The sequence below is a fragment of the Zosterops lateralis genome, assembly GCF_965231275.1.
Source record: "Zosterops lateralis genome assembly, chromosome: Z".
NCBI classification, from domain to species: domain Eukaryota; kingdom Metazoa; phylum Chordata; class Aves; order Passeriformes; family Zosteropidae; genus Zosterops; species Zosterops lateralis.
In genome coordinates, this window is record NC_139800.1 from 48159931 (window position 1) to 48183077 (window position 23147).

The 23147-nt window shown below is 41.4% G+C and overlaps 1 protein-coding gene across 1 annotated transcript in view; it reads left to right on the top strand.

Annotated features, from left to right (window-relative positions):
• NCBP1 (nuclear cap binding protein subunit 1) overlaps positions 1-21230 on the top strand; it is a 30541-nt gene extending 9311 nt beyond the window's left edge. Inside the window, exons 11-23 of the mRNA XM_083882861.1 lie at positions 1089-1199; positions 1554-1618; positions 2337-2399; positions 3670-3744; positions 4820-4923; positions 5766-5888; positions 7051-7153; positions 8490-8583; positions 11093-11196; positions 11868-11982; positions 17156-17299; positions 17717-17830; positions 18747-21230. Of these exons, the coding sequence (XP_083738987.1) occupies positions 1089-1199; positions 1554-1618; positions 2337-2399; positions 3670-3744; positions 4820-4923; positions 5766-5888; positions 7051-7153; positions 8490-8583; positions 11093-11196; positions 11868-11982; positions 17156-17299; positions 17717-17830; positions 18747-18860 (1329 nt within the window). The 3' untranslated portion in view covers positions 18861-21230. The remainder of the gene's footprint in view (positions 1-1088; positions 1200-1553; positions 1619-2336; positions 2400-3669; positions 3745-4819; positions 4924-5765; positions 5889-7050; positions 7154-8489; positions 8584-11092; positions 11197-11867; positions 11983-17155; positions 17300-17716; positions 17831-18746) is intronic.
• Positions 21231-23147: the final 1917 nt, after the last annotated feature.

Below are 23147 nucleotides of genomic sequence, written 5' to 3' on the forward strand. Positions count from 1 at the left end.
GACAGTATTAAATTTGTTTATTACATTAAACAGTATATTGTTATTTCTTATCTTGAAAAATGGAGCTATTTTCTGCCTAACAGAGTTCTCCCTACCTTTTGGCCATATATCTCTGAACCAAATGTCCAAATTAATGCTGACACAGAAAGGTTCCCCAGCATCTTATAGTCTCTTCATGCTTTCAAGTCCTTCCATAGAAAAACAAATTCTAGCCAATGTGTTTTCATGTGATGTTTTTGGAATCTCTAAATAGATACTGATTTCTTATACAAGTAAGACTTTCCAAAAAAAAAAAAAAAAGACTCCTTTAAACTTTATTCAGAAATTTAAAGAGGAAACTGATCAACTGTAATGAATCAAAGTTCCCCAATTTAAATTTAGTTGAGAGTGGAATACAAAATAAACAGAAACTCAGAGGTGGATGTTGTTGTACGGTGGTGACTATTTTTTCTAGCAGAGGTTGACATGCTGTTATTATAGGCAAATATTAAAATAAAAACACAAATGCTGACTGCAGGGTTATTTTCATGTTTCTTAGAAGGGTTTTTCCAAGGGGTAGTGAGCATATGTATTTGCTGTATGAAATGGTGGTTGTAAATCTCAGTTTAAAGTTGTGAATATTTATATATAGTTGGTATAGCAGAAAAGAGGAACAATGGAAAAGAGATAATGTAATTTTCATGCAAATATTATTTCCATACTAAATGGTTAGTCTTTATTATTTACTACTCAACAAGATCAAATTATTTCTGCATTTCTCAGATCATATGGTATAACTGCAGTAGGTTATATAACTATGCCCATTCCTACAGTTACATGCTATGTTTGTTAGACAAAATATATGTGTAATGCTGGTGTTGTGTTAGTATGAAATGATGAGAGCAGTTAGAGTAGACTGTATTAGTACAGTGTTGTGTTACAGCTACCTCTTATTGGTTCTCTCTTTTTCCTGGAACATACATTTGGTAGAAACATACAGGTCTTTTGGGATAGGTAATTACTTAAGATTGATGGCCACTTTTGTGAAGCTGTGAATTGTGCAGGCCACATTGGACTGTGCTCTTATTCTGTGATTTCCTCTCTCATAGGTAATATTTGCTGAGTTGTTTCAACTGCCATCTCCGCCACATATTGAAGTCATGTACACAACACTCCTCATTGAGCTGTGCAAACTTCAGCCTGGCTCTTTACCACAAGTTGTATCCTTTCTGTGCTCCTGAAGAGCATTTATGAAATGCAGTCTTTTGTTTGTTCTGTAGCTGATGGGACAGTAATAAATACTATTAATATGTTACAGTATCTGCAGGAAACGTTGCCTGTAACACTTGCATTGCTTGTTGCATGATATGAATTCTGTCCTTCTGTGGAAGATGCCAGCAGTCTTGTTGCAATAATGGAAGAACAGGTTGGGATTAGAGGCTGGAACTCACAATATTCTTCTCTTTTTTCACTGTGGATTGACTTGATTTACATAATTTTGGAGCAGGCTCATGGAGAGGAAGAACATCTGACTTACCTTTTCTTTTTTATAAACCTTAATAAGAAACCTTAAGCTTGCACAAGCCACAGAAATGCTCTACATGCGTTTGGACACAATGAATACAACATGTGTGGACAGGTAAATGTGTTTTGGAGAAGATGGAAAACATTCCTTGATATGCAGTGTAAAAGAAAAACAGAGAGGCTGTGGAAAGAGTAGTCATAAAGCCTTTTTAGAGCTACCTGATGTTATTCAAAATGTTTTGTGAGCTCTGGCTTTAAGTGACCTACAGAGAAGGGGGAGGATTTAGTGCTTGCCTCATCTCAGGAAGGCCTCCCTGGAGGTCACAAGACCGGCTGTCTATGCAGGACAGTTAAGATCGGTGACAGCCTTACCCTGTTAAAAATTGTTCATGGTTGTGTAGCACTGTTATACACTGCCTGCCCCTGGTGGTTGGGGGCGTGGCTTGGAAAGGAAGTTGATTGCATATGTGCCACCCAGAGGAGGAGAATGGTGGTGATATTACCCTTTCAGCGAAGTCTGCATAGGAGAGTGGTTAATGACTCATTAAAAATGTGGAAGTTGTGTATTCAAGGGAGTTTACATTTTAATTGGTAGTTGAATACTTCATCTCTTGGTGTGAAACGCATGACAGGCTATGTATCCATAAAACCTTCTTTCTGACTCCAAATTGAGTCTTTTGTATCTGTCAACATAAATGCCTGTTTAATGCTGTAATAGCTTAAAGAGTTTAGGCTCGTCTTGGAAAAGTAGAATGTATTTTTAAGAAAAGATCAACTGAAAGTTTTCCTGCACTTCTGACATTTAACAGAGCTTTCTTTTTCTTTTAATGAAGATTTATTAACTGGTTTTCTCACCACTTGAGCAACTTTCAGTTCCGTTGGAGCTGGGAAGACTGGTAAGTTTTACCCTTTGGATTCAAACGTGCTATTGCTAAAGCCTTAACATTTCAAACACATCCAGGAAGTGTCACTGTGTAGTGGCCCTGTTAATGGCTTTCCTCTGTCTTATCAGAGACCTTTTGTAATCTGTCCACCAGCGCCCAGTAGTAGATTATCTTGATAATCTCTTTAGTGTACTGTCCCTGATGAACCTTGTGGAAAATCTCAAGCCAGTGTAAGCATTCTTTAAAGAAGGGAAACAGGAATGTGATTTCTTTAATTTGTCCTGCACTTTCTGTCAGTTGCTAACAGACTTTCCAAAATGCCTCCCCATACCTTTACTTTCAATGGTTTATGCTCACTCTTCGTATCGTGTGTTCATTCTGTTGTTTTGCTCTCTGCCCTACCCTAAACCTTTCATTATAACTTTTATCCTTGAAACCTTGTGATCTTATTCCCACCTGCCAAATCCTAGTACGTGAAGTTCCATCAGAGTTTGCCCTGCCACTTGTTCTTACTGTGCCATCATTTGAACCTGCATCTCTAGCAGGAGCTCCCTGAGATTTCCATTCCAGGCACCCATGTAGTAAGGGAGATCCCCTTGAAGCTAAGTCCTCTGTGGGGTAGTTTCCACAGCCTGTGACTGTACCTGCTTTCTCTAGGTCATCTACCTGAGAGTCCTTGGAGGGGGGGATTCAGCCCTTCTTCTGATAGGGTTCTGTGGCTTTACTTAAGCTTCCTACACTGTCCTATTGTGGAGTTAAGGGCTTGATGGCTCTCCTGGCATACATCCATATTGACTTATGAGGCAGTGATGTTTAAAGAGATGATTTTAGTTTGCCTGGATGTTCCTTAATGGCAGCGCTTCAGTGGATCTCTCTCACAAGGTGCCATTTTTCACAGGTCTTGCAAGTAACTGTATTTCAGGCTTTTCTTTACCTGCATTTGAAATCCACCGGAAGAGCTGAGGGAGAAACAGACTATGAAATCACTCAAGGTTCCTTTCCTAAGGAAAGGGAAAGACAGCTAACCATAGCCACAAATTATTTTTAATGTGCTGGGGGAAAGGAAGTTATTTGAAAACTAATCACACAGAGATGAGATTCCAGGAATGCTAATTGCCAATAAGGACATAGTGATTAACTTACCTCAATGGCTTAAAAGTGCCTACACTCCAAGATTCCAGCACCCCCATTGTCTTCAGACTGAATGTTTTGTACTATCAGACCAAGCCAAAAAGAGACTTAATGCTTTTGCTAAAAGCCATTGCATTCTGTCCTTTCATAGGTCAGATTGTCTTACTCAGGACCTTGAAAAACCCAAACCCAAATTTGTGAGAGAGGTTTTGGAAAAGTGCATGCGGTAAGTAAGATCTTTCCATAGTTATGTTCAGGGCAGTTTCATCTGAATACTGCCACAGTCTTTTTAACTTGACTCTTGTCTTGGGCACATCTGTTCTTAAAATTTATTTTCAGTTAAAAGATGAGTCTGTTGTTTGTATGATTTTTTAATCTGGTTTACCTGCTGTGGGGCACTGCTTTAAAGAGAGGGAGAAACAGGTGATGTAGATGGTGGTGAGCTATCCATGCACACCCGTAGTTCCATAAAGACATGCTTCACCATAGGCATAGAAAGAAATAAATTTAGGCTAGATTCTTGGAAACTATTCAGCATTCACAGATACAGAGGGAACTGACCAATAATTGTACTAAAAATCGAGATTCTAGTCTTGATTCTTCTGGGTGCTTCTGATATTCATTTACTTTAAACTAACAAACAACTGTCTAAACAAGCAAAATCTCCGAACCCAACAAGACTACATAATCAGTAGTTCTGATAAGTAGTCTGGGCTTAAAATTGTTGAGATTAGGGCAGTGTAAGAAAGAGAGCAAAATGTTGAAAAAGCCTATTTTTTTCAGCATCCTACATGAAAACAGTCAAGTTTTGGGTGAATTACATCTCAGAAGTGTGAAAGTATTGTGCTGCACAACAAATGCATTTTTTTTCTGTGTCATTCTTCCATTTCACTGAAAACTCTGGTAGCAAATTAAGCCTTTGTGGGAATGAAATGAAGCTGGAGAGTAAAATGAAGATGTCTGGTTTAATATTTTTCCTGCTTTGAGTACTGACATCTTACTAGCTTTCTACAGCACGTCTCATGTTTTTGCATAAAACTACTTACCAGGCAACCTTTTCACAAGTCAAATTAATTGTATAAGGATGAAACTCTAGTATCACGCACTTAAAATAGAAAGCATCTGCTAGTAAGTTTGGTTTACTTAGCTCTTACTATCCAGAAGAAACTACCATTCTGTTGTATAGGCATCCTGAATCTTGTTTTGTGGACATTAAATACAGAAAAAACATTATAAAGCAGTCATTAGCCGTGGTGTTATTCCCTTTTTAATTCTACTACTGTGGAACTTGTTATTTCCAGACTCTCCTACCATCAGCGAATAATAGACATTGTTCCTGCAAGTTTTTCTGTCCTCAGTCCTGCTAATCCGGTATGCATTTACAAATATGGAGATGAGAGCAATAGTAAGTATTAAAATTACCAGTGGTCAAGTTGACGAAGTATTTCAGAGCAAGGGAGCACACTAGATTGACTGTAATATGAGTTGTCATCATAAAAAAGAATACAGGTCAAATAAATATGCATGATTTTCTTATGGGTAAATATGCTTCACATGAGCAATTAATATGTATTAAGCCTGGATCTCTCTAATAAAATCCTGTCTGCTACCTACGAAGCAAAGAATATCCAAAACCATCAAGCTACTATTGCTGATGTGGCTGTGGTGTTGTGCAGCATTATTTACCAAAAGTCTAAAATTGGACAATTCATCTGTTTCCCCTGTTCGGGCACACTACTGTAGAAAAGTCAGCATCTGAAGTGATAATGAGAAATTATTTTTTGAACTTCATGAAGCACTAGAATATTTTACCAGTAAACTTGATTTAATGAGCATACAGAAGGAACAGATACCATAAAGACTAAGGTAGGGAGGGACCTTATTATTCCTTTTATTGCTCACTGTAAATACAGTCCTAAGCATAAAAGTGTCATCATCAAAGATACAGTGAGGAAAAACAAGGAAGTGTAGTATTTTTAGAAACCTGTTGGAAACTGAAGTAAAACTTCAGTGAGGAACCTGATTGCCTGAGCTCAGGTCTAAAGGTCTGCTCCAAGTTTTGAATTTACCATGAAGACCACAAAATGTGTTGATAATTTTTTGGCATATTGAGGTGGACGATGATATTGGAAACACCAAGTTTTAGGTGCATCTGGGAGGGTGCTTGTTTCTCTGCAAGGCAGACTGAGGTTAAAAGTGTTCACTTACTTGCCTTTCCATATTTATGACCTCTCTGTTTTTGTTCAGGGTCTCTTCCTGGATATACTGTGGCACTCTGTTTAACAATTGCAATTAAAAATAAGGCCAGCAATGATGAAATCTTCAGCATTTTAAAAGATGTGCCTAATCCAAACCAGGATGATGATGATGGTAAGATACAAGCTGTTAGGCTTTGACAGGGTATCATTTATTGTGTGTGTGGACTCATCTGCCGTGCTTTGAAGCTATGAGTGTATTGGTTCACAGACCTGTATGCTTTTCTGTCTAGTATCTGGTTTCAATCTAGCAGTAAATACACTACTGCTAGCTTTTTTGTAAACATCTTACATGCAGAGACCAGCCTGTTTTTCCTAATAGAGATAACCTGGTGCATGTGTTTTCTTCGAATTATTGACAGAATAAAAGAATTTAATCACCCCCTTTGCTTTCAGCGGCAGAGGGCAGTACTGAAATTCCATGCTTCTGCCCTAAGAGCTTCCCTGCCCTCAGTGCACTCCCACAACAGATAAGACAGCCAGCCTGCCGGCTGGCATGTTCCACAGATGAAAAGTCACACTGGGGCTACTCATGTTCTCCTTAGCTTAGCAGCCACTGATTCCTAAAGCCTTAATGTTTTATAGAGTGAGGAATGTGAGAGAGAGTTAGAAGTGATCTAAACAATGGTGAATGCTTCATTGTTTTTGTAGTATTTGCAAGGGTTCAGATATACAGGCAGAGAGCAGCAATGATCTGGTGGATTTTTTTTCTCTAGGATTCACTGTCATGTTTCCTGGTTTGCTTTAGGCTTTACCCACTAATTAGTGCTCTCCTTTCTGCCTGTTTTCAACTGCAGAGGGGTACCTGCCACCATTCACAATAGTAGCTGTATTTGTTGTACATGCCCAGTGGACCTTTCTCCTATATCCTAAATGGTCAGCCTCTGTATTTTAATAATTCTTACCTTACCCCCTCCTCACCCACACCCCCATCTTTATGGCCTTCCAAGGCCCTCATGTTGGTGCACAGCTGCAGTTTCCCTTGCTGGCTTTCTGTGCTGCCATCATACTGTCACATGTTGGTGGGGTGGCTGTGTGTCTGATGGAATTCTGTGTTGGTGAAGAAGCTTTCTACACATTTTCTCCATGGCAAAATTGGAGCCTGAAACTGTGCATTTTGTGGGAGTCTTCACTAGCTCCTTGCTCAGCCCTGCAGCACTCTCTTGATGGAACGCTTGTGAAATGAGCTAAAACCATAAATTATCTCTACAGTTGTATGAGTAGCTTACATGCTTTACTTGCAGTATTTATTAGTTTCAACTTCAAATACTTTGCAGGTGAAGGATTTTCTTTCAACCCTCTGAAAATAGAAGTCTTTGTTCAGACTCTGCTCCATCTAGCTGCAAAGTCCTTTAGCCACTCCTTCAGTGCCCTGGCGAAGTAAGTATTTGTACATTATTTTGGGGCTCATTGAATAGTTTAATTCTGACAGTTGATTGCATAATAAAAGAAATGGAGTGCAAGCTTCAGCAGTGTTAGTACTCCACAAAGTGATATGACTAGGAGAGCTAATGACATTGCTTACTGAAGGAATTGTAGTGTAAATCCTAGATTATACATATGTGAATGGAATTAACATAAATATATACATGGCAGCCATATGATGTAAATGAAGTAAATGAAACAGGTTTGGAAAATTACTTCATTTTTGTATTGCTTATTTGCTGCTTATGGCAAGGAAAAAGGGATTCTCCCTGCATTTCAGTGACTGGGTGGCTGCCATCACAATATCTTGTACTATGAATATGAATCTAGGACAATTACATCTGTATTTAAAAAAAGGAAAGAAAAAGAAAACATGAAACTTCAAAACAGTCTGCTGCTAATTTCTTCTGTCTACCAAAGCAGAGTAAAATCTATCCTAAAATACTTTGAGTTCATCCCTTAAAGATGTGCTGGAACGGCACAGAATTTACTGCACCATTTTTAGCAAGATTAGAACAACATTTTTAATCCTGTGTATTTTGGAGTTGATTTTAAGTGGTTTCGTTACATGAAGGGTAGTCACATGCATCTTAATGAGTTATTTTTCTATCTGTCCCTAAAGATAGATAAAACTACTACAAAAACATGCACCTGGAAGTTCTACAGAGGCAATGTTGACAAGAAGCTGCAAGTAGTAACCTGCAGTTAGGAGTAAAAGAGGCAGGGTGATTCAAATACACTCAGACCATGGTATTTTCTCCAATGCACAACAGCAGTGGCAGCCAAGAGATCAAGAAGAGCCTCTTATGCTTTATAGTTATATTACAATAAGCTGGGCTATGAATGCTGTGCAGCAGTTACTCTAACTGTTAAAATAGATGCTTTTAGCAGCCTCTCCTTGGAAAAGAGGCCCTTAGGATAAGTGGCTGAAGTTGCGGAAACACGTTAAGAGGAAGGTCTAAGGCTCAAAAGGCAGCAAATTTTGTTTCAGCTGTGTATAGATAAGCACATGGAGGAGAAAAATGTCTCCTGCTTTTGAGAGCCTGAGAAATGTAGCCTGGCTTCAGGAAGTAGGTTCACCACTAAGATGTAAGTTGCTTTTAGGAGATATCATTTCTTTGTAGACTATTTTAGGTCAGAATGGTAATATTTTTTCGGGGAACAGTTGTCTAAGAAGTGCTGTAGATAGTCACATAATTTTCTTTTGGCCAATATAAACCACTTGCCTTATATCTGCTGCTCTTTTGACCAGGCCCCAGCCTATCCATTGACTACTTATTTCTATTAAAAGGTTTCATGAAGTCTTCAAAACACTTGCTGAAAGTGATGAGGGGAAACTTCATGTTCTGAGGGTTGTGTATGAGGTTTGGAAAAATCATCCACAGGTAAGAGGCTGGAATGTCAAGGATCTTTGGGTGTTTCAACTCACAGAGGTCATATATGAATAAAAAAATGTAGTTTGTTTTATATCCTTTAAAAATTACTTGTCTGTTGTCATTCTAAGGAAAGTTTAGATTGTGTTTAGTGTTCTTATTACTAAAATAAAGGCTGGGCATAAAATATATACCATCAGTGGTGCTGCTTCTTTCTCAAGAGTTCACTGTGGAAGTGCAAGGGCAGTCATTGAGACTCAGATTCATACTATGCTGGTTTTTGAACAAGAGAATAACTTTCGGCAAAACCACAGTTTTGTTCAGAGTCAGAAAGCAACATAAATATATAAATTTAAATAAGATGTAGATCTCATATCTAAAACAGGCCACAATTCTAGGAATGTGGAAGCCTAGGGATTTTTAGGGCTTTTTTTTTTCTCCCCAGCAATTGGTGAAAGCTGTCCAGTTATTACACAGAGCTCATCCTGGAGTCACTACTGTGTGTGGGCAGGGTTAGTAGAGCTGCAGTAGTGGCTGTTCAGAACAGATCAGTCTGACAGTGCTGTGATAATGTTTATTCTTGAGCCAGAGGAAATAACGCCCTAAAAGACCTACAAAAGATGCCTCAGTTGTTTAAGCTGTTCAGTTTCTTGACAGCAATTGTGTTTTACCTCAGCTGTCATTTTTCTGTGAATAGAAATCAATGAGAAATTCAGGCTGACTTTGCCTGTGTTAGTTACTTCACATATTCCTTGCCAGTTTGTTTGTATTGCTGGAAAATGGACTTCTGTGCTGGAAAGTGAGCTGTTCCTCTCAGTTGCACAGGCCAGACTATAAGAAGTGATGCCAGTGATAACCAGGACTAATCCTTGCATCTGCTACTAACCTGTGGTCCATTGTCTAGTGGAAAAAATGAGCACCTAGAAGATACGTTTGCAAACTGCTACCTCTTAAAAGCATCAAAAAAGGAGGATTTTAAAAAAATATTTATTTCATTTATTACCCAGTTTACTGACCTTGAAAATGTGACATTTACAGTCTGACCTACTTTTTGCTGCCATTTAACTGGATCAGAAGAAGATTCATTACTGCTATGTAATATCTGTATCAGCTTCCTCTTCATTCCTCTGTGTCGCAGCATTACCAGATTGAGATGGAGATTTCAAAACCAGACTAAATAGTCATGTTAAATTTTTATGAATAAATCAAGACCCCTTTAAAAAATCTCAAGAGCAAAACTTAGGAAAGTCTGTTTGCTGTTCTACTTAATCATGGAACTTTCTTTTATTGCTTTTACTGCAGTTCAGTGGTTTTTGCTTCCGATCGAGCACTTTTTTTCTTATACCCAAGTCCTCAGTCTCCTTGTTATACGGAAGGAGTGGTGCCTTCATGGCAGGGCACTTGTCCAGAGTCTGTTTTCAGGCTGTTCACCCTACTCCTATGTGTATGGGAACACCCTTTGATTTGGTTCAAACCAACAATGCTTACTTACATGGCTTAAATCACTAATGAGTGGTCTGTGCTGCAGGTAATGATTTAACAGCAGGAGTCAGTAGTCCATGGACTTAAAAGCAAGCTGGTGGTAGTGACTTCATAAAGAGAGACTTTAACATTGAGATTAAATATTTTCTCCAAATGCTACATGTGTTTTTTGGAAGACCAGGCTAAGTAATCAGAAATCCTTCTTGGCAATGCAGAAAGACAAATAGAGCATAGGATGCTATCCTGGGCCTTGAAAGTTGAGTGCTGAGTCCTCTGTATGATTCATTCAGTTATTTTAATTTTCCTTCCTTAAAAGGTGCTTTGTTACACATCCTCATTTGACAACGGGTGGTTGTAAGGATAAATACAGTGCAGGCTGTGGTTCTTAGATACTGTGGCATTCAATCACATGAGTAACTAAGATAAGCCCTTTTTTCTGAACAGCTTGCATCTTCTTTAGTCAGTAACTCTTCTCTGCAGTTGCCTGCTAGATGGCTTGCAACTCTTTCAGAATCATGGCAGTGCCTGTAGCAAGTAAGCCTTTCCGCTGATTCCACGATGCTCGTTCATTCTGTCCTGAACTTAATGGGCTCTGTAGAGAAAAGCTTACTGTCGTGTTTGAAGGCTGTTGCAGTTCATAGAGAGTAGGCTAACAGCAGCCCCTTCATTATGGTGATCTGACAAGTATATGTGCTCTGGTTGGAGTACTTTGATGTCAAATACTAGTACTCGTGTCTCTCAAGGCCTCTGTTACAAGTCTGATTCCTATATTTTTTGCTTTTGTATGGGAGTATATATGCTAACAAAGAGTGATACTTTCAGAAGTAGGTATGGTTGTTAACAAAATTAGAATGCTTTATGTAATTGATACAGATCCCCTCATTTGAAATGCTTTAAGCTTGGCTACCCAGTTTGATTAAGTATTTGAAATTACTTAGTAATATTGCTGATGTAGAGTTGCATTGAATCATCTCTGGTTTTATCCAAGGCTGGAATATTTTACACAGATTGTGTGTATATTATCTTTCACAAAATACAGATGATTGCTGTGCTTGTGGACAAGATGATTCGGACACAAATTGTTGATTGTGCTGCAGTAGCAAACTGGATCTTTTCTTCAGAGCTGGCACATGATTTTACTAGGTAACAGGAACTTGATTTGGGTTGTTATTTGTCTTTGATTTGCTATTTTAAATTGCCAGTACATGGTTCAGTCTTCAAAAACTCAGTAGTGGAATAAGGTACAATTAGGCTTTTGCCCTTTCTACAAAATATGTACTTAAACATTTTTCTTTCTGAGTTGGGGTATGACTATGTGACAGTCATACCCCAACTTGGTGCGACAGTGTAAGATTGCTGCTAGCGTGTCATTTTGTGAATAGTGTCTAAGCCTGCTAACATGGAACTGTTCCTGGACAGAGTCTGTTGCTGTGTGTTGTATGGCTGCTGGCTGGGCACGACCCTGGCCTTTGGGGGTGGTATGTAACTTTGCATATCGTTTGCATTGCATATTGAGATCAGGAGAACTGTTCAATCTGAGGAGTCAAGTTTGGTGTTAGTATCTTGCAGTGGGTATATGAAATAAAATTCTGACTCTGAAGTGTACTGCAACAAATAAGCAAGAACTGATTGTTAAGATTTCTTGCATTAAAGATATGCTTTCCTGTAGGTTGAGTGTTGATTCACTCTGGTAGATGTCTCCTTAAATGATACTAAGATTTTTTTTAATTCTCCTACTTGCATTTTTCTGTTAAGAAACTACATTTAGTTTCTTTTTTTTGTGTAGTGCGTAATGAGTTTTGTGTGTTTCCTAGGTTTTATATCTGGGAGATCTTACATTCCACAATTCGTAAGATGAATAAGCATGTCCTGAAGATTCACAAAGAACTGGAGGAGACTAAAGCAAGACTGGCCAGGCAGCACAAAAGAGTGAGTACTTTACTTGTAAATTTTAAACCAAGTTGTACAAGCATGCGTGCTGATGTACAAACACACAGTTGGTTTTGGGAAGAACTGAATACATACAATTCTTCAGGAAGCATGTCTGCAGAGATGTGGTCAGCTGTAGCACTGAGACATCAAAAATCATATGCATATTCTTGGTCTGCCTTTCTAATGATAGCTGTAATTTAAGGAATTTAGTAAAATCTTTTAAGGGAGTTCATACATATTTGGTCTATTCAAGTTCTCTCTCACAAGTTTCTCTTTGAATACGATCATGTCTTCCACTTGCCTTCTAATCTGGATTCCAATTACCTTATTAGAGAACAGTAAGAACAGTTACAAATTATTCATAGTAAGTTCTGTTAAAGAGTGCTCTTGTGGCTTCCATGCAGAAGTGCACAGAAACAGCTATTTGCGATTGAGAAGTTGGCTGTTACTGTTCTTCTGATGGATGCTGCTGGATTCTGACACTGACATGGCACTTCCTTCTTCCAGGTTATTTCCTGAATATGGTTGCATGATCTTGCATTATTAAATACAGCAAACTGATGAGGAAACAGCTGTTGTGTTCTGTTGTCTCAAGTGGGCCAGTAAAATGGGGCGAGTGTCTTCGTCTGTGGCAGCTGGAAGAGATGGGGCCCAAGGAAGCTTGGCTGAATGTAGTACTTAGTTATGACAGAATTAAGTCAGTTTATAAATACACTGAATTGCAGAAAGCAAGAGAGAATTCCTGTGTTTTCTTTGAGGTTTGTAACCATGTTTACCTGCATAAAACCCTTAACTAGCTCCAAAATTTTGAATGAGGTTAGTGTCAAAATGTGACACAGAGTCTGCTGATGTTTTTTGAAGAAGGCTCCTCAAGTCAGTCATTTGTCCAGAATCTTCTATTAAGAGATCATTAATAACTCACACCTTGCCAGTGTTGGTTCATCCCAGCACTTTCACTTTGTTTCCTTCACTCACAGCACAAGCCATCCTGCTTGCCTCCTGAGTCTACATTGATGAGCAGTTAATAAATGCCTGTGATTATGGAAGACTTAGATGCAGTCATTGATCTTACTGTGAGGCAAAGAGCTTCTCTGGCATCTCAATATACCAGTATTTTCTGTCCTCGTTTCTTGCTGCAGCTCTTTATTACTTAGGACTTTAAATGAGTATTGTGCCAGGAAGAAACATTTGTATGCAACAATGAGTAGGTCTGCAGGCTCTTGCACTGCTGCCATGACCGTTCCTTTTAGAGGAAGGAAGCCATCAAGTTTTGATGCTCCCAGCATGAAGGGAATGAGTCCAAGGCTTGCAGGTTTTATCTTGGTCCTTCAGTGTTTTGAGTTCAGAAAACCTCTATAGATGAGGAAAAGGCATGTTCCTATAGAGAGAATAGAATTCTTGCTTGCTCTGGTAAGTAGTTTCCATATTTTGCACTGATTCAGAGCTATACCTGTCTTCTGATTGTGAGGTTCATTTCCTATGCTGTAGGTGAGTTAACAAATGGCCCTGTATTTGTCTCAAATTACACATGCTTCTTTTACAGATATTTGAAGTTTCGAGCTGGTAATTTATGGATGTTTTTGCACAAAAACAACTGTATGATACTAAAGCAGGGTCTTGTGTTTGAATTTATCATAATCCATCAAATCCTACCTTTCCTCCTATATGCCATGTAGTCTTGTTTAAGACTTGGTCACCTGACCTTCCAAGGCTGCTACTTAGGTGTATTTTGTGGGTGGTGTTTTCGATGCAGTGAAGCATGCCGTGTTCCCAGTTAGTAAATCAGTTTCCATGCTGACCCTTTCTGCTACTACTCTGGAGAGTAACCTTTTTAATCATGAATACAGGGAGTCCCCACTTCAAAACCTGGCTCCAGTCTTTAGCCTTCCTGTTGTGCTAACCAGCTGGATTCATTTGAGTTCTTGCACTAAGTGCAGGAGAGAATTTGCACCAGGTGCATTATTTTTTGAAGCCCTGAGATTCCAGAACTCTTTATTTAATAAATTACCTGTCTTGCTGCAGTAGATAGAATTTGAAAAAATGCCAGATTATTTTTAAAAAGTTGTTCATTACCATATAATGATAATGTTAGCACGCATATTACCTTTCATTGTGTTTCCCTTAAATAAATTATGAAATCATAGAATGGTCTGAGTTGGAAGAGACCTCAAAGATCACCTGGTTTTAAGCCCTTGCCATGAGCAGGGACACCTTCCATAGACCAGCTTGCTCAGAGCTCTATCCAATCTGGCCTTGAATAGTCCTAGAAATGGGACATCCTCAGCTTCTCTGGGCAACCTCTTCCAATGTCTCACTACTCTCAGAGTAAAGAATTTCTTCCCTATTTCTTATCTAAACCTACTCTCTTTCAGTTTAAGGTCATTCATCCTTGTTCTACCACTGCATGCTCTTGTAATTAGTCCCTCTTTCTTGGAGGTTCACTTCAGGTACTGGAAGGCTGCAATTGTATCACCCCAGAGCCTTCTCTGCTCCAGGCTGAACAAACCCAATTCTCTCTGCCTTTCCCTCATAAGAGAGATGCTTCCTCCCTCTGATCACCTTGGTGTTTCTCCTCTGAACCCACTCTAGCAGTTCCATGTCTTTCCTGTGCTGGGACCCCAGAGCTGGGTGCAGGGTTCCAGGTGGAGTGTCACTAGAGCAGAGCAGAGAGGCAGAATCCCCTCCCTCCCCTGCTGCCCACACTGCTCTGGATGCAGCCCAGGACACGTTTGGCTTTCTGGGCTGGGAGTGCCCATGGCTGGGTCATGTCCAGCCTCTCACCCACCAGCACCCCCAAGTCCTTCTCACTGGGCTGCTCTCCATCTGTGCAGCCCCAGCCTGTGCTGGTGCTGGGGGCTGTCCTGACCCAGGTGCAGCACCTTGAACTTGGCCTTGTTAAACCTCATGAGATTCCTATGGACCCCTTCTTGAGCTTGTCCAGGTCCCTCTGATGACATTCTGTCCTTCAGAAGATCAGCAGCACCACTCAGTTTGGTGTTGTCTGCAAACTTGATGAGGGTGCACTTGACCCCTTCGTTATTAATCAAGATAACACTGGTCCCAATACAGATCCCTGAGCTACACCACTGGTCACCAATGTCCATTGGAACTCTGAGCTGTTGACCACTACCCTCTGGATGCTACTGATTTCTTGTCCATGAACAGTTCACCCATCAAATCCATCTGTCTCCAGTTTAGAGGGAAGGATGTTGTGGAGGACCATGTCAAAGTCCTGATAAATGACACTTGCTGCCCTTCCCTTGTCCACTAGTGGAGTCACCCCACCACAGAAGGCCTGCAGATTGGTCAGGTAGGACTTGCCCTTGGTAAAGCCATGCTGGCTGTCCCAAATCACATCCCTGTCCTCCATGTGCCTTAGCACAGCTTCCAACAGGATCTGTTCCATGATCTTCCCAGGCACAGAGGTAATGCTCACAGGTCAGTTGTTCCAGTGGTCCTCCTTTCTACACTTTAAAGATGGGTACAGTGTTTTCCCTTTTCCAGTCACCTGGGACTTCGCCTGACAGCCACAACTTTTCAAATGTCGTGGAGAGTGGTTTAGCAATTACATCAGCTGATTCCCTCAGGACTCTAGGATGCATCTCACTGCTGCCTGTAGATTTTAAGTACGCTCAGGTGGCCATGAACCTGATCTTTACTTAGAGTGGGAGAGACTTTGCTCCCCAGTCCCCATCCTGCTGTTTGTCCACTTGAGAGATGTGGGAAGAGGAGTTACCATTGAAGACTGCAGCAAAAGTTGTTGTTGAGTACCTCAGCCGTCCCCTCAGTCATTGTTACCAGTGTACCAGCATTGTCTGTCAGGACGCACCTTCTTTGACTTCCCTTTTCTGGCTGACATATGTTCCTGATATGTTCCTCTTTGTGTCCCTTGCCAGGTTCAGTTCCAGCTTTGCCTTGCCCTTCCTCACCCCATTCCTACTCAACCCAACTTTGTCTCTATGCTCTTCCCAGGTTACGTGTCCTTGTTTCCATTGCTTCTGCATTTGCTTCTTTGCTTTTAGTTTGACCAGCCATTTTTCCCTACTCAGCCATGTCAGTCTCCTGCCTTCATTGTGATCAGAAATCCTGATTTCTTGCTCATGGGGATTGCAAGCTCTTGCTCTCTTGTAGAGATTTGCCAGCTCTGTTCCTCTCCCCTGTCCCTGAGGGCAGTCTCCCAGGCCATCCCATTGACTGTGTCCCTGAAAAGCTGACTTTCCTAAAATTCAGGGCCATCTCTTGACTCCTTTCTTGACCCATATCCCTCAGGACTGTGAACTCCACCAAGGCATGTTCATTGCCTCCCAGGCTGCCTCCTGTCTTTACCTCCCCCATTAGCCCTCTTGTGCTGGTGAGCAAACAGATCCAGTGACACTTACCCCATTGTGGGACTACTTCCTGGGTCAGGAATTTATCCTCCATGCATTCCAAGAATCTCGAGGATTGCCTACAGCTACTTTTCCAGCATGTGCAGAGGTGGTTGAAGTCCCCCAGCAGCACAAGAGCCCGTGAGCAGGATGCCTCCTGTAGCTGGAGCAAGGAGGCTTCATCAGTGGTCTCTCCTTGGCTGGGAGCCTGTCCCAGACACCACCCAGAGGGGTCCCTTTGTCACCTTGGTCTGGGATCATCACCCACCAGCTTTGGACTTGCTCATGGCTGTTCTTTGGAGACTCTTCACACTCAATCCCAGTCTTGATGTAGAGGGCAATCCCTCTGTGTCTCTTTCATCCCAAGTCCCTTCTGAACAGCCTGTGGCCAATGTTAGTTACACTCCAGTCATGGGATCCATCCCACCAAATTTCAGGAATGACAGCAAGGTCATAATCGTCCAGCAGCACAGTGGCTTCCAACGCCTGTTTGTTGCCCATGCTACATGCCCTGGTGTAGGGGTACCTCAACTGGGCTGTCAGCCACAGCACCTTACTGGAGGAAAACACCTCAATTCTGATAAATCTCTATGCTTGCTCTAGTTTTTCCAAAATCTTAGTATTAATTTTTTTTTTCCCCAGCTTTCCCATATTAGCATTTTTCCTTCCAAATTTTTATCTGGAATTGTGTGCTGCTCTTCAGTTGTTCTGCAGACCTTTTCACACGTGGAACTGACTGGAGAGTATTAATTAAACACACTTGCCAAATTACTGGTTAAGTCATGTGTTGTTGCCATTTACAGCGAGACAGTGATGATGATGATGATGATGACGACCGAAGCACTGATCGGGAAGATGGACCACTGGAGGAGCAGATAGAGCGCTTGCAGGAAAAAGTAGAGTCAGCCCAGAGTGAGCAGAAGAATCTCTTTCTTGTTATATTCCAGGTAATGATAGTCAAAGTCTCTTTTTAGTTTAGGTTTCAAAGTTACTTGATCTATAAGCTTTTCAGCATCACTACTATCTTGGGCATTTTCTTGGAATAAGAATATGGAAAGGGGTTGATGAGTTTACCACGGGTTGGAGTCAATCCAGATTGTCCCTCTGCAAAGACTGGTTCTGGGCTGGATCTGATGAGATTCAAGTGCTTAGGAGCAGAGGAGTTCTGCTAGCACACAATTTCCTGAACAACCAGAAGGTAACTGGTTTATTTTCATACTTAATTCAGTATTTGCCAAGCAAAATAATGATTCTCACAGTGCTGTTCAAAGCTTCTGACACCCAGATACTCTTACCTGAGGTTGGGATTCTGCTTTAATTTGATGATACTTGAATAACTTTGTGTTTTTTCCCCTCTACTGCAGCGTTTCATTATGTTGTTAACCGAGCACTTAGTGCGCTGCGAGACTGGTGGAATTGATGTATTTACACCTTGGTACAAGAGCTGTATAGAGAGGTTGCAGCAGATCTTCCTGCAGGTCAGTTTCATTTCTCAGTTTGGAAGGGTGTTGGCAGGGCCATGCTTAATTGGGAAAGCTCAGTTGATGGAGGGCTGAGTGCTCCACGAGAATAGCAGTAGGTGGCAGCAGCACATTTTCCCCAGAGGCTGGTATGGGGCCAGGTCACAACTCTCAGGCTCTGGCCGAATCTCTGCCACAGTCTGGTGGAGTGACTGATCCTGAGTGGAGAATTCCCCCACTGTAAGCATGCTGCAAATGTATTTCAAGATGTGATTATGAATTTCACCGACTTCCACCTAACTGTGTTTTTTTTTTAGTAAGGGCAAAGTTGTGAACAAACAAGAATGCTAAAATAGACATGTTTTAAATAAGTGAATTAAAATATTGCAGGATTCCTTTTAGTGAGGTGCATAAATATCTATTTAACATGATTTTTGAATATTTGGCTCTGTAGTAAATCAGTTAAGAAGCACAAGTGTCTGGGTGAAAGCGATTAGTTACAGGAGGTTATACGTGTATGAGTACAAGATGTGTTGAAGAATGTGAGGAGTGGTGTAGTTCTCCCTTCCCTGGTAGTAGATATGTTCTGTGAGATGAACCCTTCCCTGGTAGTAGATATGTCTTCAGGGGAAAGGAAATACCATGATTCTCCTAAGATACCTGCAGTGGCATTGTGTCCTGCACACAATTCAGGATCTATGAGTGAAGGCTTACAAGAGAGCACAAGGTAGGATTTCAGCACAGGCTTTGTTCTTGCGGTCAGCAGTGCCTCTACGTTATGCTTTTCTTATCCATAGCTGCTAAATTAGATGTGCTAAACAATTCAGATAAGAATGTTTGTGGTTCTTATATATCTTGACTTCCCTGCCTATTCTGATATAAATATAAAAACAGTAAACATACCTGGTTTGTTTTTTGTTTTTTTATCTGGCAGCACCACCAGATAATCCAGCAGTACATGGTGACGCTAGAGAACCTCCTGTTTACGGCTGAACTGGACCACCACATTCTGGCTGTGTTTCAGCAGTTCTGTGCTCTGCAGGCCTGAGGGATCATTCGTGGACAGAGTCTTGTCTGCAGGACTTTAGTGAATTTAATTTTTTTTTTTAATGGCAGAACTTTACATGGGGATGGAAGAATTTTTTTGACTAAAACTGGCTTTCACGTGCTCCTATATAAAACAATAGAGGGTTCTAAAATAAAAACAAACTGTGTAAGCATCGTAAGCCTTAAAAAGATAGGACTAATAGGGGATATTTGTGAAGTAAAGTATTAATTCTTTTTGTTGTCTTTTAATTTAGTTTGGCTCTTCGCTTCATGATAGTAATTTTATTTCTCCTCTCTTGCCTATATAAAAATAAAAATCAGGCACACTCCTCCCCCAGAAAAATTCCTAACCTCACAACAAAAAAAGCCAACCCCAAGCAATTGTTATCTCTGCTTGTCCCTTAAATCAAACTAATTACAGAAATGAGGATCAATTTGTAGTGTTTTGTGAGTATGAAAGGGGATGCACCTCAGTGAACAGTGTGGTAAGTTCTCTAGTATATGACATAGGAAAACTGTCTTAACTTTGGGCATGTGAAACGCGTTTTCAAAGTAGCATAGAGCATACAAATTTGTTTTATTACCAAGCCAGATAGGTTTTCACAGTTTAAAAGAACATGTAATACAATTTAAATATGTTTTTAAAATGTGTTGTCTAGTGTCTTATTACAGTATCTGTAAACAGTCAGAGAAGCTTCATGGACCACTTCTGAAAAAATATGATTGTTTTTGCTTTGTGGTCAAGAAATCATGAAGTGCTCTTGGTAGGAGTCTTCACAAATAAATAGAGACAGTAAGCAAGAGTTGGAGTGGCACAAACTTCTGACTTCCATGCTGCAAGCCTTACCTGGGTGTTGGGAGCTCCAGCCCCAGATGCCAGGAAGGGGACAGGACGGTGCTGAGCTTGTTTTTTTTTCTTTCAGCATGTAACTCATTGGACCATCACATATATGCTGGGCTGGACCTGCAGGCTTGCGGGATTTCAGAAATCTTTTTTTCAGAAATCTTTCATTTCAGTGACAGTGAATGAACCAAGTGCTCTCCCCTCATCTGGCTTGGCAACAACTGCTGCATCTGCTATGCTTTCGTCGCTTTAAAATGTGACAGCATGTTGCTCCCATGTCTTCAGGAAGTGTTTTAATGCTGAATTAAGTGATACATTGCAGGAGACTTAGACTGGGAGAACACAACTGAGAATAGAACAGGCTTAGTTTTGAGTTAGGCCAATAATATGAGGTACATGAGAGCCAAACCAGAGTATTCTGTACCACCGTGAGCAGCAGTGAATGGCAAAGATGCTGCCTTAGGTGCTCAGGTCCATCAGAGTGTAGAGGGCTTCCAAGCTGTTTACGGTCCCTTCATTTTGAAGGTGAATGTTTTAAAGAATTTCATACCCAGTGCTATTTAGTTTTAGCTTAGGAAATTACGCGCTTTGAGTGAGTAATTTTGTTCCTGTACAATTTTTTTTTTTCTGGTATACCTAGAAATGCATTTCATCTGTACATTGACTAATGACCTCCTGACTAAGCAAGGAGGGTAAAAAATTGAAAATTTTGCTTTGACTGTTCCTCTAATTTTGTGTGTGGCCCGTAGCAATCTGATATATCCTCATAGACTTAGATCTGTTACTTCTACTTTTTCTGCTTGCCCTTTCTGACTTGACTGATTCCTCCCACCATTCTTTCAGGGTGTATTGTTATTTGTTGTAAATTTGCTTTATGCAAGGATTTTGTCAGTCATGCACGGACTTATGCTTCAGATCTTTCTCTGTTAATGTTCTTGAGTAATCAAATAGGGTTCATTGGGGGTTTTTTTATTTTTAGGAAACATTTAATACTTTAAAGGTTTTAATTGGAGTTTAATAGTTTTTTCACTGGCTTGGGTCAGTATCAGTTCTGATATTAACTAATAGTGAGGGTTCTGACTATAAATGTGACTTCTGTAAAACTGGTAATGCAGTTAGAACTTGCAAACCTGTAACTTTCTTTGAGCCTTGACAAATACTGATGCTGGGGATACAGTTGCAAATGCTTGAGTGTAATCCTGTGTTTTAAAACCAAATAGCAATGTCTTTCAAAATGGATTTAACTTCCAATCATGCCAAGCTTCGAGCATGGGCTTTGATTGCGTTTCTGAAGTCTGTTGAACACCTTCACCTTCTTTTAGGTCTAATGGTGTACACCTGACTTGACTGGGAAATTGTCTGGATCTGTAGGAAATAGAGTGAGACGCTTACATAGGATACCAGCAGCTAACTAGAGAAACTTGGAACTGATGAAATATGAAATGGTGGATAATGTAAAGATGCTGTAGAAATGTGGCATGGTTGGAAAAAAATGCACATGTAAAGACAGAAATAAATGAAGGTGAAGCAGGTTGTTGCTGAGTGTTTGTCCAATCTCTTTGGGGGATGCTGAAGCAAAGTAGTTATGCTGGATTATGCTGGTGTTAGATGCAGAGGTGTGTGAAGCAGTTCTGTTTCCCAGCACTCGTGCTGGTACCCTGAAACACACAAGCCTTCACCTCCTTGCACTACAGCTGGTCTAACACACTCCCCTCGCCCCCCCCCCCCCCCACCTGCAGCCATGAGAGGCAAGCATATGTGCTGCTAGGTGCAAGGAGGTGCTGATGTAGAAATTTTTCCTCTCCCTTGCCGCCTGTTGTCCTCTGGGAAGTGCTGCTGCAGGAGGTCAGGAGCGAGTGGGCTGGTGCTGCATGCTGTGTGGTGGGGCAGATGCTGCAGCGTGCCCACAGTAAGGGAGTAGTCAGTTACCACCCCCTTCTGCCCCAGAGAGGAGTTTAGGGACCCAAGATAACACTGGGTTGTGAAACCATGATGTGGAGGACTACCTCCAAAAGCCCTGCTGGGACCTGCTTCCTTCCTCTAGCCAAACCTCCATGCCATTTGCTTAGGATTTGCAAGGCCTTAAATCCTTCTCTGCTTGGTGGGCTGGCAGGTTACTGCGTAGCTGCAGAGGAGAAAATTGGAAAAGTGAAGACCTATTATTGGAAGCATCATCTGCCCTTCCCAGGCACCTTTTCTCCCAACAAAACCACAGAGTCAATTAGATTGGAAAAGACCTCTGAGGCTGTCAAATCCAGCCAATGACTGAACATCATCGTGTCTACTAGACATGGCACTGCCCTGTCTAGTCTTTCCTTGAACACCTCCAGGCATGGTGACTCCATCACCTCCCTGGGCAGCTCATTCCAATGTCTGATCATGCGTTCTGTAAAGAAATCTTCCTGATGTCTGACCTAAACCTCCCCTGATGCAGCTTGAGGCCACATGTCTTCTGTCTCTGATTGTCTGGGAGAAGAGACCTGACCCATACCTGGCTACAGCCTCCTTTCAGAGAGTTGCAGAGAGTCTGAGGTCACCCCTGAGCCTCCTTTTCTCCTGGCTGAACAAGCCTGGTTCCCTCAGCTTCTGTGCTCTTCACCATCTCCATCAATCATCTCTGGGCACACAACAGCACCTCACTGTTCTTCCTGAAGTAAGGTGCCCTGAACAGGACACAGATCTCAAAGTGTGACCTCACCAGTGCCAAGCTGGTCACACTATTGCTGATTCAGGCCAGGATGCCATTGGCCTTCTTGGCCACCTGGGCACACTCCCAGCCGGATGCTGGCCAGCACCCATCGGCTCTTTTTCCCTGGGCCTCTTTGCAGCCACCCTGCCCCAGGCTACACAGGGTTGTTGTTACCCCAGGGCAGGATCTGACACTTGGCCTTGTTGAACCTCACACCTTTGGCCTTGGCACATTGATCCGGCCTGTCCAGCTCCCTCTGCAGAGTCTTTCTGCCCTCCAGCAGATCAGCACTCCCACACAGCTTGCTGTCATCAGTGAATTTACTGAGTACAGTCGATCTCATACAGATCATCAGTAAAGATTTTAAATGGGTTTGGGCCAAATACTGATTCCTGAGGAACACCACAGGTGACCTGCCCCTGTCTGGATGCAGCGCCATTCACCTCCCCTCTCTGGGTGTGGCCATGCAACACAGCAAAGAGTGCTCCTGTCCAAGCTGTGGGCTGCCAGCTTTTCCAGGAAAATGCTGCGGGAGACAATGTCAAAGGCTTTGCTGAACTCCCAGTAAACATCTACAGTCTTTCCCTCATCCTCTGGGGAGGTCACCTGGTCATAAAAGGAGATCAGGTTGGTCAGGCAACCAAAACTCTGTTGGCTGGGCCCAATCCCCTGGTTTTCTGCATGTGCTGTGTGACCACACTCAAGATGACCTATCCCATCCCACTACTGAGGCCAAAAGCCTGTAGTTCCCAAAT